Source organism: Neophocaena asiaeorientalis, unplaced genomic scaffold, assembly GCF_003031525.2.
Source record: "Neophocaena asiaeorientalis asiaeorientalis breed wild unplaced genomic scaffold, Neophocaena_asiaeorientalis_V1.1 scaffold43, whole genome shotgun sequence".
NCBI lineage: Eukaryota > Metazoa > Chordata > Mammalia > Artiodactyla > Phocoenidae > Neophocaena > Neophocaena asiaeorientalis.
In genome coordinates this window covers 8,869,855-8,885,918 of record NW_020173674.1, presented here as the reverse complement: position 1 = coordinate 8,885,918, position 16,064 = coordinate 8,869,855, and the positions used below count along the sequence as shown (strand labels likewise).

Sequence of the window (16,064 nt, the reverse complement as noted above, 5' to 3'; positions counted from 1 at the left end):
GGCGCGCTGCTCCTCTCAGCCTGTGGGCCGGTTGGGGCTGGTCGGCGGCGGAGTTGCATCGGCGGTAAACGCGCTCTGTCGATCCGTCCGCCCAGGTCATACTCTGGCCAAAGGAACGAGTCCTCAGGAGAGTCTTAACAGCATCAGATATAGCCCGGCCTGGTGACTCCCTCTGCGTAACCTCACCCTGGCTGTGAAACAAGTTGGTCCAGGGCCCCCTAAATCAGACACGGTTGTGCTAAGCTACTCCAAGAAATAAAGCTTAGTGTAGTGGAGATGATCACACTAGCAAATGGTTGCAACAGAATGTGTTAAATGGTAAAATAATGATGTAGCAGAAGCCAAAAGTTTAGGCTGTTTATCGCAGTCAGGCAATCATGTTAATAAACAGGTTCATTTAATCCCTATAAGTAGGCGCTATTACGCCTGTTTTACAGATCAGAAAACATCGGAGATAGCTGAAGGTCACACAGTTCTGGTTCTACTCTAGGATTTCTGCACGAGGGGAGACCAGAACTTGTGAGGCAACTCTGAAGCTCTTTGTATTTCATACCTACCGCCTATTTCCTGATCCTTCTGGCCACTCACTGCAGGTTTGATTTCCCCAGAGGACTCATTAATCTACTGGCCCAGAAACAGGAACTGACAGTGCACAAATAACTCCCTGGAGCGGCCCTGGTCTAGATTATCCCCAACACCTGCCATGAGCCTGCATCCAGAGGCACCAGCCTGAAATCTAGGACTCAGCAGCTTCTTTCCACAGGGCTCCTTCAGTGGCAGCTGTCCCCTGTATGGTGTGGCTGCCCTGAATGGCTCCTCCCTGGCCTTGTCCCGACCCTCGGCCCCATCTCTCTGCTACTTTGTGGCTGGGGCCTCTGGCCTGCTGGCCCTCTACTGTCTCCTGCTTCTGCTCTTCTGGGTCTACAGCAGCTGCATCGAGGATTCCCACAGGTGACTGCCCACTCCGAGGGCCGGGGGCTGAGATGGGAGGAGTCCCACCTCAACCACAAGGTTTATTCTCTCCCTCCTTATAGAGGCCCGGTAGGGCTCCGCATTGCACTGGCCATCTCAGCTATAGCCATCTTCCTGGTCTTAGTGTCTGCCTGCATCCTTCGATTTGGCACCAGTTCCCTCTGCAAATCCATCATCTCTCTGAACATAACTAGGTAATGGGAGGGGGAGGGAAGCCTGGCTGGGGCTGACTACCTTCCCTCTGTAGAGGGGATCCTATACACCCCGCTTTATATCCCCATCAGTTCTCAAAGGGGCACTGGAACACAAGGGTATTTAGGGTATGTCTCCCCTTTCTCACAACTGTCTCTTTGACCTCACAGCTGCTCTGATGCCCAGAAAACTCCATGGATACCCCCTGGAACCGCTCTGCAGTTTTACTCCAACCTACACAATGCTGAAGTGAGGTCCTGGGATATAAAAGACAGGGTGGAGATTGCGGGATACACAGATTCACACAATGAATCATATAACACAATCTGCAGGTGTAGGAGTGCCCGCCAGTGTACTCTGAGCTTGGCCCACCAGTGAGGGGCTGAGAGGAGCTGAAGGCTTGACGGCCTGACAGTGAACAGCTAAGAGTGGTGTGTGGGTGGAACTGGATTCGAGATGGGCCCACTCCTCACACTCCTGTTCCTGTCTCCCACAGACCTCTTCTTGGGTGAATCTGGTATTGTGGTGCGTGGTCTTGGTGCTCCAGGTCCTGCAGTGGAAGTCTGAAGCCACTCCATACCGGCCTCTGGAGAGGGGGGACCCCGTGTGGAGCTCTGAGACAGATGCTCTTGTTGGGCCACGCCTTTCCCATTCCTGAAGACTAACCAAAGAGTACTCCTGCCGCCAGACTCCGTGCCCAAGTGCCTGCAGCCCTCTTGCCCCCACGTGGCCCACAGGGCTGGGAGCCTGAGTTTTCCCTCCAGGAGGGAAACATGATTAACAGACCCCCTCTTCCTACAGCTGTTTTTGTACCAAAGTATTATATTACTTTCTTTCTTCATCTCAGTACTGAGTTCTTGGTGTAAAGCACTGTAGGTAGGGTGGATGGGAGTAAGGAGTGAAGGCGAAACAGGCATGGATCAAAACTTTGAGGTACTGACAGGTAGCTGCCCTTGGGATGACTGCTCCTTTATTTGCTGTTAATGAATTTGGGGCGTCTTGTGTGACCCTGGTTGTCACCCCATTCCCTAAGGTTCAGTTTTGATTCCCCTCTGGGAGGGGTGAGTGACCTGAGGTGGTTTCTTCACAAGCTACGGTAGGCACCCACAGTGCTGTCAAAGAGTTTCGTGTTGGGGAAGTGTCCAGCTTTGTCCAAGAGGAAGTAGAATCGTCGGCCTTTGACCTTCAGAGGCAACATGGCAGGGACTTCACCCCGGTGGGCCATGCAGGATACTTGGTCCAAGGGAACTGTAAAATGGGCACCCCAGCCAAAGGGGGCATGAGTGGTGAGGGTCACTTGCTTCCCTCCAGCCTGTAGCATCACTGAGCGCACAGAGCGGAAGGAAAAGAGAAGACCAGCACCAAGTACCAGAGTACCTGCAGGAAGAGCAAAGATTGGGGTTTTCCCTGGAGAGCTAAGAAGCAACCCTTACCGTGTGCCCCCAAATAAAAAAAAAATTGTGATGATAGTAACATTTACTAAGCTCCTCCTATACCCCCATCATGTATTGGTCATTCCTCCCAAAAGCCTTAATAGATACTCACACCCATTTTAAAACAGGGTCCAGAGCGTAAGTACCAACTCGCTCAAGGTCACAGAGTGAGAGGCAGACTCCAGGCTGAACCTGTACGAGGGCTTGGCGCTCGGGGACGTCCGACTCGTGTACCACGCACCTATGAGGGTGGCCTGTCCATCCTGGAGGGTCGGGAGCCCCTTACTCTTCTTGCCCAAGCGGAGAGGATTGTGCCCGCCCTCCTCGACCCATGCCGGGAAGGCAAACCACACCTTACCGATGGCGCCGCAGCCGACGGCAAGGCCGTAGCGCCAGAGCGCGGAGCGCAGGTCCAGGCGGCCGCGGCCTGGGGACTCGGCGTCTGGAGGCCGAGTGGAGGCCGGCGGGCGGGCCAAGGCGGCAATGGCTAGGGAAGCCCAGAAGACGCCCTGGCCAGCGCAGAACAGCCCGAGGACGGCGAAGAAGCGACCCCTTTCGTGCTCGAAGAGCAGCACGTCCCGTGGCGGGGCCACGTCATGCAGAGCCCTGGGCGCGGCAAGGGACTGCAGCGTTAAGAACAGCCGCACACGCCACCGCCGCCCGAGAGCCGCCATGCCCCTGAGCGGCGCCGCTTCCGGGGCGGGACTTCCTGCCGCTGCCCCCGCCCCCGCCCCCTCGGAGTCCATCTGTCGGCCCGGCCCGCGCTTGCGAAGGGCAAGGCTAAAATAACCCAGCACACTGGACACAAAATACAGTATCACTCTTTATCTTAAAAAGTAGGGAGGATCCTGGGGTTAAGTACACAAAGCACCTAAGTCCTTCGGGTAGTTTAGTGTCAGTTCTACAAAGTAAGCTTTGGCTTCCTGGCACCAGGGAGGCTCAATCTTCCCGAAGTCTTCAAGAAGGCAGGTAAGGAGAGGGATCCAGCAGTCACAGTCACAGGGGCCGGAGAGGTGACATCAGGACAGACAAGGGCTATTTACAGGGATCTTCTCAGGCATGACTATGGATTACTTTATGAATGCCACTTCTGGGATCTCGCCCTTGGCCTTAGAGAAAAAATAAAAGGTCAGTAGAGCCAGGTGGCCCATGCCCGCATCCCAAGCCTACGTGACCCTCTTGAAGGCCTGGAAATCTCTTTTAGCCACCTATTCCCACATCTTACCTTGAGATGAGTAAAGGCCTGGGCAGATCTGGTGTAGTCCCAGTGGTTGTCCTGAAGGCACCTGGAGCAGGCCAAGAACAGGCACCTCCATTAGAACCAAGACGCAGTCACCCTGATCTCTAAATGCCACTTCAACATCCATTCTATGGAAACACTCACCAACAATTACATACATTCTTGCACTCTTTATACAAATGAAAAGTTGGTAAAAATCCATCTATCAATGGTCTTTCAAATACAAAGAAATATTAAATAGCTATTTCTATTAAATAGCTAACAGAAATGAGACTAAGGTGAGTTCTATACTAATAGGGAAAGATGTTCATGGGATAAGTAAAGTATGTTGCAGAACAGTATAAAAGAGGGACTTCATTTTGACTTTAAATGTTATGCTAATGTATGCATAGAGAAAATGCTTTTATGGACCATCTTTTTTTTTTTCTTTAAGTAATAAAAAAAGTTCTGGCTTTAAAATTTTTAGGGGCACTCATTATTCACCAGCAGCCCTACCCCAGTTCACCCTTATTCCTACACATGTCCAGTACTCACTTCTGGGACCACTCAAGGTTCATGCCAGACTGGGTAGAGAATGCCTGAATCATTTCCTGCTGCTCTGGGGAGAGGGTGGGCACTGGGCTGGAAGAAGGTGTGGGTGCAGGCATGGCAAAGGCTCTTTGGATCTCATCAGGACTGGCATTCCGCACAAACAGCTCATCGTTTACGATGCACAACCTTGGGGACAAAAAGCACCTGAGACAGCTGGACAGACAGACAGATAACCTCATCCTCCCAACATCATTCCTATTCTCACTTGACACTCAGATCCTTTCAATACCCACGAGGTCCCTTTGTCATTTCCTCCCTTTCCCATGGACTCCATGTATGGTATTATCTACCAAACACACTAGAATTATACATTCTCCCCCAACCCTCATTTATCTTCACAACAGACTTAGGAAGTGAATATTGTTAAACCACTTTTCAAATGAGGAAACTTGCCCTAAGCTAGAAGTGGTGGAGCCAGGATGTCACCACTATGTGACCCTCCTCTGATCACCCCCTGCCTTTCTGAATGTCTGAAGATACCCAGAGGACCGACTCCACCCTCCCCAATCTTCACAGTGGTGGCCATGGATTGGGACTGGGACCCCATACGGTAAGTCCAACACTCACCCTGAATTGCTGGCAGGAACAGCGATGAATGTCCGGGTAAAGGCTCGCAAAGAGTCCCGAGATTTTCCATCCACTGCAATGATAACAATGGTGACAACCTGTCAGAGTCACTCATGTTTTATGTTTTCAAACAGCTTCTCAAAAATCCTGGTCTTATTTGATACAAAGAACCCTAAGTGGGCCAGACAGGGATGATTATGTGTGCACAGGGGAGCACAGCGGGGAGGAGTATCAGAGGTCAGGGAGGACGGTAGTAACAACAACACCGTCATCCCACTAGTGGAGTGTGTGTGTGCCAGGCCCGGTGTCAAGCATCTTGTACATCACTTCACTTACTCACCACAACACTGTGAGATGGCTATTACTAACCCCCTTCCTTTCACAAATAAAGACTCGGGCGCAGAGGTAATGTAAACTGCCCACAGACACAGAAGACCAAAGTTGGGATGGAAGCTCAGACCTGCCTGACTCCAAAGTCTGTGTCCTTCTAATCCTCAGGCTTTGCCCATACCCCAGACAGGAAAAGACAGGTGGAGAGGGTAGGCTTGGGGGGCAGAATGAGAGAAGGAGGTCAAGGAAGAAGAGAGAAGAGAAGGTAGCTGGGAAGCTAAGAGTGCTGAGAACGACTAGCTGGGAAGGGGACCACTCTGCAAACTTGGCACTCCAAAGACCCTCACCTTCTTTGAAGACCCCATTGACAGAAAAACACAGCAACGTGCTCTGAAAGAGAAGCAGCAGCATCAGGTACCATGTAGGCTCCCAGCCAGAGCCTGAGTCCTCCCTGCCTCTTAACCGCCCCTTCCCCAATTCCGCCCTTCTGCCAAGGAAGACATAGGTGCTCACTGTCTGGGCGCTTATGTCTACCACGAAGGAACTGACGTCATGCTGAGTTTTGGGCAACTCATTGAGGAAGGCCACAACATTGAGACGTGTGTGCTTTAGCAGCCGGAACCGCAGGGCTGTGGGAGGAGGGGAAGCCAGGTGAGCAGCTGCCACACTCAGCCCACACTCAGCCCCTTCCCATCCCCTTCTCCCAACCTGTTCTGCTCACATCACACACTTACTAGGGTCTTTAAGCTTCTTCACATTCCTACTATCCTTGAAGTACTCAGCTAAGTTGCTTCTGGGGGGAACAGGAGAAAAAGGAGGCAGTGGTCAGAACGGTGTGCAGGCGCACGTGCTGGCCTGTATTTGCCGAGAAGCTCTGGTCCTGGGCAGGTTCTGGGATGTGACACTCACCGGGCAGGGTTCTGGGGGGTGAAAGGAATACTCAGAGAGCAGCAGGCCCCATCGTGGTAGGCATCCAGGAGCTGCTGCCGGTCCCCAGAGTCATATATCGCATAGTACCTACGAGGAAAACAAAAGGGAAAGCCTGAGCTCCACAATCTGGGGCCGCACAGGGACCGACAGCTCCCGAGAGCGAGCTGTGCTGGGGCCAGCCCACCGCTCCGCAGCCTGAGGTGACCTGAGATACTCACTGCTGCAAGAAGTGCAGCACCAGATTCTTGAGGGTCTCTGTTCCAAAGTAGCTTCCCTGGAATCAAACAGATATTAGGACCACGCAACCAGGACTCTCCTCCCAACGTGAGCGCTAACTCTGTGCCCCCAGCCGCGGCCCCCTCCACTCACCTTGCAGGGAGGTAACACTGTGGGGGCTTCAATGTCAAAGGCAATCGGTGGGGGTAACTCATGGCCGTCCTGCAGAAAGAAAGTGATAGCCGACGATATAAACCAGACAGGAAAGGCTGGATGAGCACTCAGATGGGAGAACTAAGAGTGAGGGGTCACAGGTCAAGTGTAAAAGAGACATGGCAAGGGTCCATGAATCCTGATAGATGCAACTTTTGTCTACAGGTGTTTTTCTGGAAAGAATCATTATATTTTCAGCGACTGTGGAGCTGGGGGGATCCCAGCTGGGAGAAGGATGTCAGATCTCATTGTTCTACCGGCCCTTCAACCCTCCCTCAAAGGTCCTCAATAAAATGGCTTGATTCCCCCCCCCCCCCAACCAGGGGAAAAAAAAAAAAAAAAAAAGGATTAGAGACTTTGTCAGATTCTCAAAGGGCTCCATGTCCCCAAATCAGTGATCGTACAAACACGTTAGGCAAGACTTTGAGGGTGCGAGATGCTATGCTCCTCAGAAGAGAATGAAAAAAGTTAGGTACTTACCAGGCGTAATAATTTGGGAAATCGCTCTCGAACGGCGCTGTCAAGAATGGGACAGAAATGAGTGATGTTTCAGAGCCACCGTGCCTCCTGGGCTGCTCTAGGGGTGAATATACCAATGCCCGAGGGACAGCCCATCCCATCCTCTTGTCCTCACTCTTTCCCAGCCTCTGAGCTCCAGGAAAAACGGCCCCAACTCCCCACCTCTCCTGGGCACCCAGAAATGACTGCCTCGGAGGACGACCCTCTCTTCTCTGAGTGACTCTGAGCACGCCACAGAAGCAGCACTCCCGGCCCAGGCTTTAAGCCAGGACCTCCTTTCCCTCCCTGCCCCCCTTACCTTCCACCTACTCACCTGTGCAGCCCCCGGGAGGAGGGAATGGGGTGGGAGCCCAGGGGCTCCACTGCCTCAACAGGTATCCATCACTTCTGCCAGGTCTGGCCACGGCCGAGACCAGAACACACCGCAGAAATGGTACAGGGTGTTGGGGCAGGGAGATGAGCAAGGCGGGCTCAGGAGGAGATGAGGCCAAGCAAGCAGCGAGGGGATGAAACGGAGAAGAGAGAGAAAAGGCAGGAGAGGAAGGAGCCAAGGAGACGGGGCTGATACTGGCGAGGAGAGAGAAAGAGGAAAGAGAAAGCAAAGGAAAAGCGAAAGCACTACATGGCAAAGAGTCATTTAGAAAGAAGAGGGAGAACAAAGGGAAGAAGGCACCTGACACAGCCCTTTCTTTCAGCTCCCTCTTCCCTGTGATCCAAGGAGGAAATGGGAAACAAAGCCTTGCTGTGGCGGGAGGGCAGCTGCTATTGGCCAGGTCTCTGTCTGCTACCTGGGTTCCGATCTGAGCTGGGCGTGGGAAGCGAAGCAGCCATGGGGACAGGAGACCTCCCTCAGAAGGGGTGAGGGTTCAGGCCCCTGCAAAGTTGGGGGGGTGAGGGTCTGTGCCCCACCTCTGTTGGCCCCCAAGTTCTCTCCTGATGGCCCCTCTGCGACTGTGCCTGTCTTAGGTTGTTCCTTCCCTGAGGAATCTTACCCGTCTCTGGCTAACCAGCCATCCTCCAGGGCCAAGCAGGGAGATGTGAGGTGTGCGAGTGAGCGAGGTGCAGCGCCCCCAGAGAAGGTCAGTTCTCTGTCACCTTGGTAGCCTATGCCCCCCTGGCCTCCACGCCCAGCACCTGCCCTGGGATTCCCTCGCCTACTGGCGGGGCCCCGGCTCTGGTCACATGTCTTCAGGAACCCAGGTTTCTCCTCCAGGGAGGGCCCAGCTTACAGCACTGGGCAAGAGAGACCGATTGCATGGCACCAGCCACCAGGAGGCCTCAACCTCAGTGTGGGCAGGAAAGCCCAGGCAACAGCCTTGGGCAAGGAGATTGTGAGAAGAGAGCGCCTCTTGGCAAAAGGGCAAGAGGGGCCGTTGCAGGACAGAGGAAGGAAGGACTTCCATCAGCAGGAAGTCCCAGGGAGGGAGGGCTTTCTCTGCCCAGGGATACCAGGCTCTTGGCTCAAAGCAACTCCATGAATGGGGCATAATATACAAGATATGCCCCCTAGCCATGGTAAAAAAGGGAGATGCTCTTCTTGGAACAACAGGGTAGGGGGAGTGTAGAAAACCCTGTGTTCAGGAAGGAAGGAGAAAAGCCATAGAACCAGCAAACAGGCAAACAGGTGAGAAGAAAGGAAAGGAGGCCTGGGGCAAAGCTGGGTGTCACGGATGGACAAAAGGGAGGAGCACATGATCCTCCCCAAGGACAGGTGGTTCCAGCTCAGGGCTGCACATCTGCAGATGGGCACTGGTCAGGGTGCATCAGCTCAGCCTCCTAGGGGGTGAAGGTTCCCAGGAGGGGAGACAGAGGTTAAAACTGACCTGATGTAGGTGGACTGGTCTCGAAAGGTATCACACAGGGTGTTTCTGTCGAGCCACAGCTCTTCTAGTTTCAGCCCTTTTATCTTGTCCAACTCCCGCTCAGACTTTAGCTGCAAAGGATGGGGAGAAAAGGTGGGAAAGACATGCTGGTAAAGGGAGCCAGCTAGATTCCTCCCACCCCCAAGCCCCACCTCCTCCCTTAAGTGCCCTCCCTCGCCTCTTGCTGCCACCAGGCGAGCTCTCTCCACCCTCTGCCCACCCCATCCAAAACACAAACAGGCTCTCAATCTCACCTCATTTCCAGAAAGATCGAGGATCTTTAGATTGGGTGCTTTCTGCACAATGCTGGACAAGTCATCCAGCCTGTACAGCTTGTTATTGCTCAAGTTTAAGGACAACAGCTGTGGGGAGAGAAGAATTTAGAGGAAGCACCAGCAGCAAGGGAATCTGAAACAAACCTGCCTCCCAACCCCATCCTATCTATCTATCTATCCCACCCTGCTTCCTCCCACCCAGTGGGACAAAGGCCTCACCTCAGGGATGTTCTCTTCAATGATTCGCAGGGTGGCTGCCATACAGCTTCTACGATTCAGGACAACATCAATGTTCTGGGCCACCAAATCTTCAGGAAGGAAAGGGAAGTCTGAGAGGGCTCACCCAGGCCAGCGTTCCCACCAAACCAGCCTCAAATGTTCCCTGCCTGACAGATCCCCCCCTGCCGCCACCCATCTGAGAATTACTGCTATCAACCGTACCTGGGTCTGAGCGGAGGCCCTTGAGGTCAAGTGCTTGCTGGGAGCCATCGTATCGTTTGCTCATGACCAGCTACAGAGGAATACAAAGGATTCAGCGGTCACTGGAGTCGCGTGTGGGCATGGGGGGAGGGTGAGAACTGGCAGGACTCGGGTGGAAGCACCCACCCCTTGTGGCTGCCTCACCTTTAGCTGCTCTGCTTGCTCTGGCTTCAGTTCGTTCTGCACAGTGTGGGGTGGAAGAGAGGAGTTGATGATGATAGATATCTGCAGGGGAGACACGCATGGCACGGTGAACTCCAGGGAGGCCTAAGCCCCAGGACCAAGACCCAGTCCATGCCCTGAGCACCAATCCCCACCCCCAACCAAGCCAAGCCCTTCACACACACCCTGCGGTTCTCCCGATCTAAAATCTTATAGTTGACAGCCTTCAATGCAGAGGCAGTACTGGCATCCTCAACAAAAAACAGGGCCCGTGTGTTTTCATAGTGAAACTGCAAGAAGAGAAAACAACAGCATTGGACTTGGGAGTCCAGAGCACCCCCGTGCAGATGGTACCTCCACCTGCTCCTTGGTCCCCAGCCACACACTGGGGCCTTCTCTTACCTCAATGGGAGTGAAAGGGATGCTGCACTTGCTCTGGATCATGCTCAGGAGCCATGACTTGTCATACTTCCTGCCATAAGGAATCTAGACGAGAGAAAGAGAAGAGAAGGGAACCACACATAACTAACACTGAACAGCAGACCCACTCTAGGCCTCCTTTTGTACCATCTGCCAAGCTCTGAAGAAATAGTCAATTAAAGGTTTTCTGGGGGGACTTCCCTGGCAGTCCAGTGGTTAAGACTCCTCGCTCCCAATGCTGGGGGCCCAGGTTCGATCCCTGGTCAGGGAACTAGATCCCACATGCCACATCTAAGACCCGGTGCAGCCAAATAAATATTAAAAAAAAAAAAAAAGGTTTTCTGGGAACTCCCTGGTGGTCCGGGTTCAATCCCTGGTGGGGTAGTTCACTAAGAAGATCCCACAAGCTGCGCGGTGTGGCCAAAAAAAAGGGTTTCTACTCAAGCCAAACACGAACTCCTTAACCTCCTTTCTGTCCATTTATACTTATTATTCCTCAAAAGATTCAAATCGTTTGATTCTAAAAGTTCCAAGACATCATTCATAACCTGCCTGCCCCTGAGAGAACTCAAGGGACCCCCAGCTCCACACTCAGCTTGAGTCAGATGGAGACATGTGGAGGCGTTATTCCACCTCCCAACCGCAGTTACCACATTTCCCTTTAGATGGCCTCCCCATCCTACCCGTCCCCTTCTCCTTTTCTGAACCTGCTCTTAGGTGTTCTAAGATATGGACTCTTAGGAGAAAGAATGGTTACCTGATTGTGGAGTTAACAGCTGAGAACACTGATTTTTTAATGGGAAAAGTAAACACCTTAACTCTGAGCCCAGCCCCCCAGAGCTCCCCTGCACCACGTGCTTTCCAAGATACTCACTGTAATCTTAAACCAGTTCCTCGAGGCCCCGTCCCGGCTGGGGCCAGCCCCGCCCCTCTCGGGAGGAGCTCTATCTCTCCGCAGAGGCACCGTAACATGAATTCGGGACCGCTCGTGCCAATTATCACCCCTACGGTTGGGTCGTGCAGCATAGGGGTTGCTGTGGGGAGGGAGAGAATAAAACACTCAGAAAGGTCAGGAATGTCTTCCCAAAGACTTTCCTGCACTGTTACCAGGACCACAACTAAGACTGCTCAACCATTAAGCAGGTCCTGGCATTTCTCTCTCTTCCAGGCGGGAAGAGAAATGACATGGACAGTAAGAGGGCTACGTAGATGAGGGGGTCGATAAATTCAAACCAGATCAACTGGTTACTTACTATCGTACTCGGGAAACATCCTGGGCATCGCTCATTGCCACATCTCTGTCATTCTCCTCAAGGCGGGAAGACCGAACAACGAAACCTCCTCTTCCAGACCTCCGGTTCCCCTCACCACACTTCCACCGGAAGGGGCCCCGGCCTTTCTTTCTTCTTTGAGGGAAACCAACTCGATCATCATGCTCTGGGGTTGGGAACAGAGTTTTAAATGAGAAAATGCATCACTGGTTCAGCTACCTGGCCTGGCAACCACGGCATCCGGCACCCGGCACTATCAGACGAGATACGCACTCACTACAGAGACCACCTCCGTGCAAACCCTTCTGCCTGTCCAGGGAAAGAACCCTCTCCGTGGGATGGCAGCAACAGGGGAAAATGATTGGAAAACTGTGTAAAGTCTTTAGAAAAATGAAGCAGAAACTGGAACTATGGAAAGAAGAAGCAGAATGTGGAAGTGCGAGTGTCCCAAGTTTAACTGGATACAACTCAGAGCCCCTGAAAGTCACCTGAAGTCTGCTTTTCTCAGCCTCCCAAATCTACTTAATCCCACTCAAAATTTTTTTTAACTTTTAATTTTATATTGGAGTATAGCTGATTAACAACGTTGTGTTAGTTTCAGGTGTACAACAAAGCAATTCAGTTATACATATAAATGTTATCTATTCCTTTTCAAATTTTTTTCCCAATTAGGTTGTTAGAGAATACTGAACAGAGTTCCCTGTGCTATACAGTATGTCCTTGTTGGTTATCCATTTTAAATAGAGCAGCGTGTACACGTCAATCCCAAACTCCCTAACTATCCCTGCCCCCCCACCCTTCCCCCTAGTAACCATAAGTTCATTCCCTAAGTCTACCCTCACTGAAAATTTGATCCGTGACCTCTCACATCTTGGAAAGCCAATCACAATAATTACATCAGCTCTCAGTAAACAATACTTCTTTTGCCTACATAGCACAGACATCAGTTACAAATATGACCAATTTAAGGGCTTCTTTTAAGTCTTGTTCTCTCTTCAAAAAACTAAAAATAGAGCTACCATATGATCCAGCAATTCCACTCCTGGTTATATATCTGGAAAAAACAAAAAATACTAACTCAAAAAGATACATGCATAAATTAAGAGGTTGGGATTAACATATACACACTACTATATATAAAACAGATAATCAACAAGGACCTACCATAGAGCACAGGAAACTCTACTCAAAACTCTGAAATAACCTATATGGGAAAAGAATCTCGAAAATAGATATACGTATAACTAAATCACTTTGCTGTATGCCTGAAACTAACACAACGTTGTAAATCAACTATACGCTAATGTAAAATAAAAATTAAAAAAAAACGAAAACATCAAAACTAAGAAAAAGGAAAGAAAACATATAAGCTTCACTTGTTTTTTTTTTAAATCTTTAAATTTTTATTGGAGTTTAATTGCTTTACAATGCTGTGTTAGTTTCTACTGTACAGCAAAATGAATCAACTATATGTATACATATATCTCCTCTTTTTTGGATTTCCTTCCCATTTAGGTAACCACAGAGCACTGAGTAGAGTTCCCTGTGTTATATACCATATGAGCTTCACTTGTGTTCAGGGGGGAAAAATAAAGATACATGCATCCCAAAGTTCATAGCAGCACTATTTACAGTGGCCAAGATATGGAAGCAACCCAAGTGTCCATCAAGAGACTAATGGATAAAGAAGATGGGGTACATATATACACAACAGAATACTACTCAGTCATAAAAAAGAATGAAACCTTGCCACTGCAACACCATGAATGGACTTGGAGGGTATTATGCTTAGTGAAATAAGTCAGACAGAAAAAGACAATTATTGTATGATAGCACCTACATGTGGAATCTAAAAAATAAATATATTCAGCAAAACAGAAACAGTCTCACAGATATAGATAACAAACTAGTGGTTACCACTGGGGAGACGGAAGTGGGGAGGGGCAAAATAAGTTTATGGGATTAAGAGATACAAACTACTAAATATACAATGGATAAGCAACATGGATACATTGTACAGCATGGGCAGTGACAGCCATTACTTTGTAATAACTTTTAATGGAATCGAATTTATCAAATACTGAATCACTATGTCATACACCTGAAACTAACATAATACTGTAAATCAACCTTACTAAAAAAAACTAAATAAATAAAATTCTTGTTCTTAAACTGCCACTCTGAAGTGAACGTGGAAGTGTGAGTGACCCAAGTGTAACTGGACACAACTCAGACTCCCTGAAAGTCACCTGAAATCAGCTGTCAGCCCACCCAAATCTACTTAATCCCAAGGTGACCTCTCTCACATCTCAGAAAACCAATCACAATGATTACATTAGCTTTCAGTAAACAATACCTCTTTTGTCTATACAGTACAGACATCAGTTACAAATATGACCAATTTAAGAGCTTCTTTTGAAAGTCTTATTCTCAAACTGCCACTCTGAAGTTTAGGGAGTGAGCTCTTTGTTTCCTTGGTCAGAAATGCCTCTTAACTCAGGAGACAACTCCTAAATTCAGGTTCTAGTGGCAGCTAGGGTGTTTCACCAAGGGTCCTCAAATGTTCTCCAGGAATATGATCCTCTGAACCCTGGTGGGTAGGAATGGCTTCTTAAAAAAGACGCATGATTCCCCATAAAGGTCTGCCTAACGCGTAATACTCTGCAAACAATGAACCTCAAGAAATGACCCTAGGGAAAAAATAATAAATGAATAGAAAGCGCAGCTAACGTTCATTGAGAGCTTTCTCCAATGCCAGGCACTATGCTCCAGGCACTTGACACGAACCATCTCGTTTTAACGCACACACGGAGACAAACTCAGGAGGTAGGTACTGTTTCTATCCTTATTAAAGGGGTGGAAAATCAGGCCTGAGTGTTTAACTCACTCAAGATTGGCATAGCCAACTCAGGATTGAAACCTCGGCTGTCGTGTGCTCTTAACCACTACTCTGGACTAAAACCCAATGTAGTGTTCGGACTAGAACATCGAGTTAGTGTGTAGGTCTAAAATATTAAGCCAAAGCCGCGGCGGGTGGGGGGGAGGGGAAGGGGGCAAGACCGACTGGACGCGCGGTAGAAAATAGGGCACCGGCGGCCCAAGAGCAGGGCACCGACTCACATTAAAGAGTCTGGCAGCCAAATTGAACTGACAGGTATCAACCACCCACAAAGTTCAAAGGAATCTCATCACCACGCTGCCGAGCCACCGGCTTCGAGCCGCAGGTGCTCGCAACGCCAGGATTCCGGAATTAACAAGTCGGGCACCCACCCTCAAGTTCAGCCAAACCCCCGGGCTGCCTCGCCCCGGGCCGGCGCCGCGCACCGCCGCTCCCCGCGGACGCCGGGCCCCTCGCGGCCTCACGCCCCGGCGCTGCGGCCTAGGCCGGCGCTGCCCAGCTGAGCCCAGATCGTCCCGCTCCCCAACCCAAGGGCCGGCACTGACCGTTGTACGACTTCCCCTCGTCCGCCATGGCACACCGAGAAAGGGAGGGCTCTGTCGCGGGCCGCAACCCAGCCCAACGTCCGAACGCCAAGGCGCTCCAAGGCGAAGTGCTCCTGCGCTGGGTGCCACCGCTTTTATGGGGGCGAGCTCGTCACAGACAGCCGACGTCCTACAATAATAGGCGGGGCCGCTGGGACATGTGCGTACGCATCCGACGGGCAGACGCGCCGGGGGCGGGACTTGGCGCTGCACGCCCCGCCCAGGACCCGAGCTCGCGAAGCCCAGAGTTACCGCGAGTTCGCCCCGCCCCCTACTCTCATCCGTCCGCCGCTAGACCAGCACCACAAAGGTAGGGGATCAAGCAGAGAGCTGGACGCTACAGCCCAGGATTCCAAGAGGAACAGGGAAGAGGAGCCACAAGAAGTGCTGCCGAGGAATGGGAGACCAAGGGCCTTGGAATGGGAGTGACCGCTCATAGACCCTTACGGGGATCCAGACAGGGCTTAAGTCTCAGCTCAGCCCAGCCCTTTGTCATCTGCGTTATCTGTGCCGTGCTTTCCTCGCCTATAAAAATAGAAAACTAGAAGGTAAGCTCCAAGAGAGCAGGGACTTGACTAACTCATGGCTTTTTTCTCCAGCACCTGGCTCAGTACCATACCTAGCACGTAGCGGAAACTCAAATATTTATGAAATAAGCTTCCTATCTATGCGTTCCCCCAAGAAGAGTTGCAGAGTCAAATGAGAAAAACTGCATGTCAGGCTTTGGTCGTCTTCACAGACTGCCCCACCCACCACCAATGTGCTGTGCTAAACCCACATCGTGCGTCAACTGGGCAGTGAAGATGCAAGCAAGACCACCCTCTGAACACAGGCCAAGGGAAGAGGAAATATTAAAACACCAGGCCTAGGAAAGACCTGGGCTCTCCTGGACAGCCCCCCCCCCCCCC

General features: G+C 51.1%; 3 protein-coding genes across 3 annotated transcripts in view; 1 reads left to right on the top strand and 2 right to left on the bottom strand.

Annotated features, from left to right (window-relative positions):
* Positions 1–2,005, top strand: part of TMEM179B (transmembrane protein 179B) — a 2,225-nt gene extending 220 nt beyond the window's left edge. Inside the window, exons 2-6 of the mRNA XM_024748523.1 lie at positions 459–593; positions 764–951; positions 1,035–1,166; positions 1,335–1,413; positions 1,661–2,005. Of these exons, the coding sequence (XP_024604291.1) occupies positions 459–593; positions 764–951; positions 1,035–1,166; positions 1,335–1,413; positions 1,661–1,822 (696 nt within the window). The 3' untranslated portion in view covers positions 1,823–2,005. The remainder of the gene's footprint in view (positions 1–458; positions 594–763; positions 952–1,034; positions 1,167–1,334; positions 1,414–1,660) is intronic.
* Positions 2,006–2,098: 93 nt separating this feature from the next.
* TMEM223 (transmembrane protein 223) lies at positions 2,099–3,274 on the bottom strand. Its single transcript, XM_024749398.1, has 2 exons — positions 2,956–3,274; positions 2,099–2,541 (listed from the first exon to the last, which is right to left on the bottom strand). Exons 1-2 carry the CDS (start codon positions 3,269–3,271, stop codon positions 2,249–2,251), a joined length of 609 nt encoding a protein of 202 aa, XP_024605166.1. The 5' UTR covers positions 3,272–3,274; the 3' UTR covers positions 2,099–2,248.
* Positions 3,275–3,407: 133 nt separating this feature from the next.
* Positions 3,408–15,284, bottom strand: NXF1 (nuclear RNA export factor 1). The gene is made up of 21 exons (XM_024748738.1): positions 15,118–15,284; positions 11,656–11,839; positions 11,277–11,436; positions 10,385–10,468; positions 10,168–10,272; positions 9,965–10,045; positions 9,782–9,851; positions 9,560–9,648; positions 9,320–9,427; positions 9,027–9,136; positions 7,165–7,201; positions 6,625–6,693; positions 6,474–6,529; positions 6,235–6,342; positions 6,060–6,118; positions 5,839–5,954; positions 5,673–5,715; positions 4,996–5,068; positions 4,372–4,554; positions 3,823–3,883; positions 3,408–3,706 (listed from the first exon to the last, which is right to left on the bottom strand). Exons 1-21 carry the CDS (start codon positions 15,143–15,145, stop codon positions 3,668–3,670), a joined length of 1,863 nt encoding a protein of 620 aa, XP_024604506.1. The 5' UTR covers positions 15,146–15,284; the 3' UTR covers positions 3,408–3,667.
* Between the last annotated feature and the right edge of the window lie 780 nt (positions 15,285–16,064).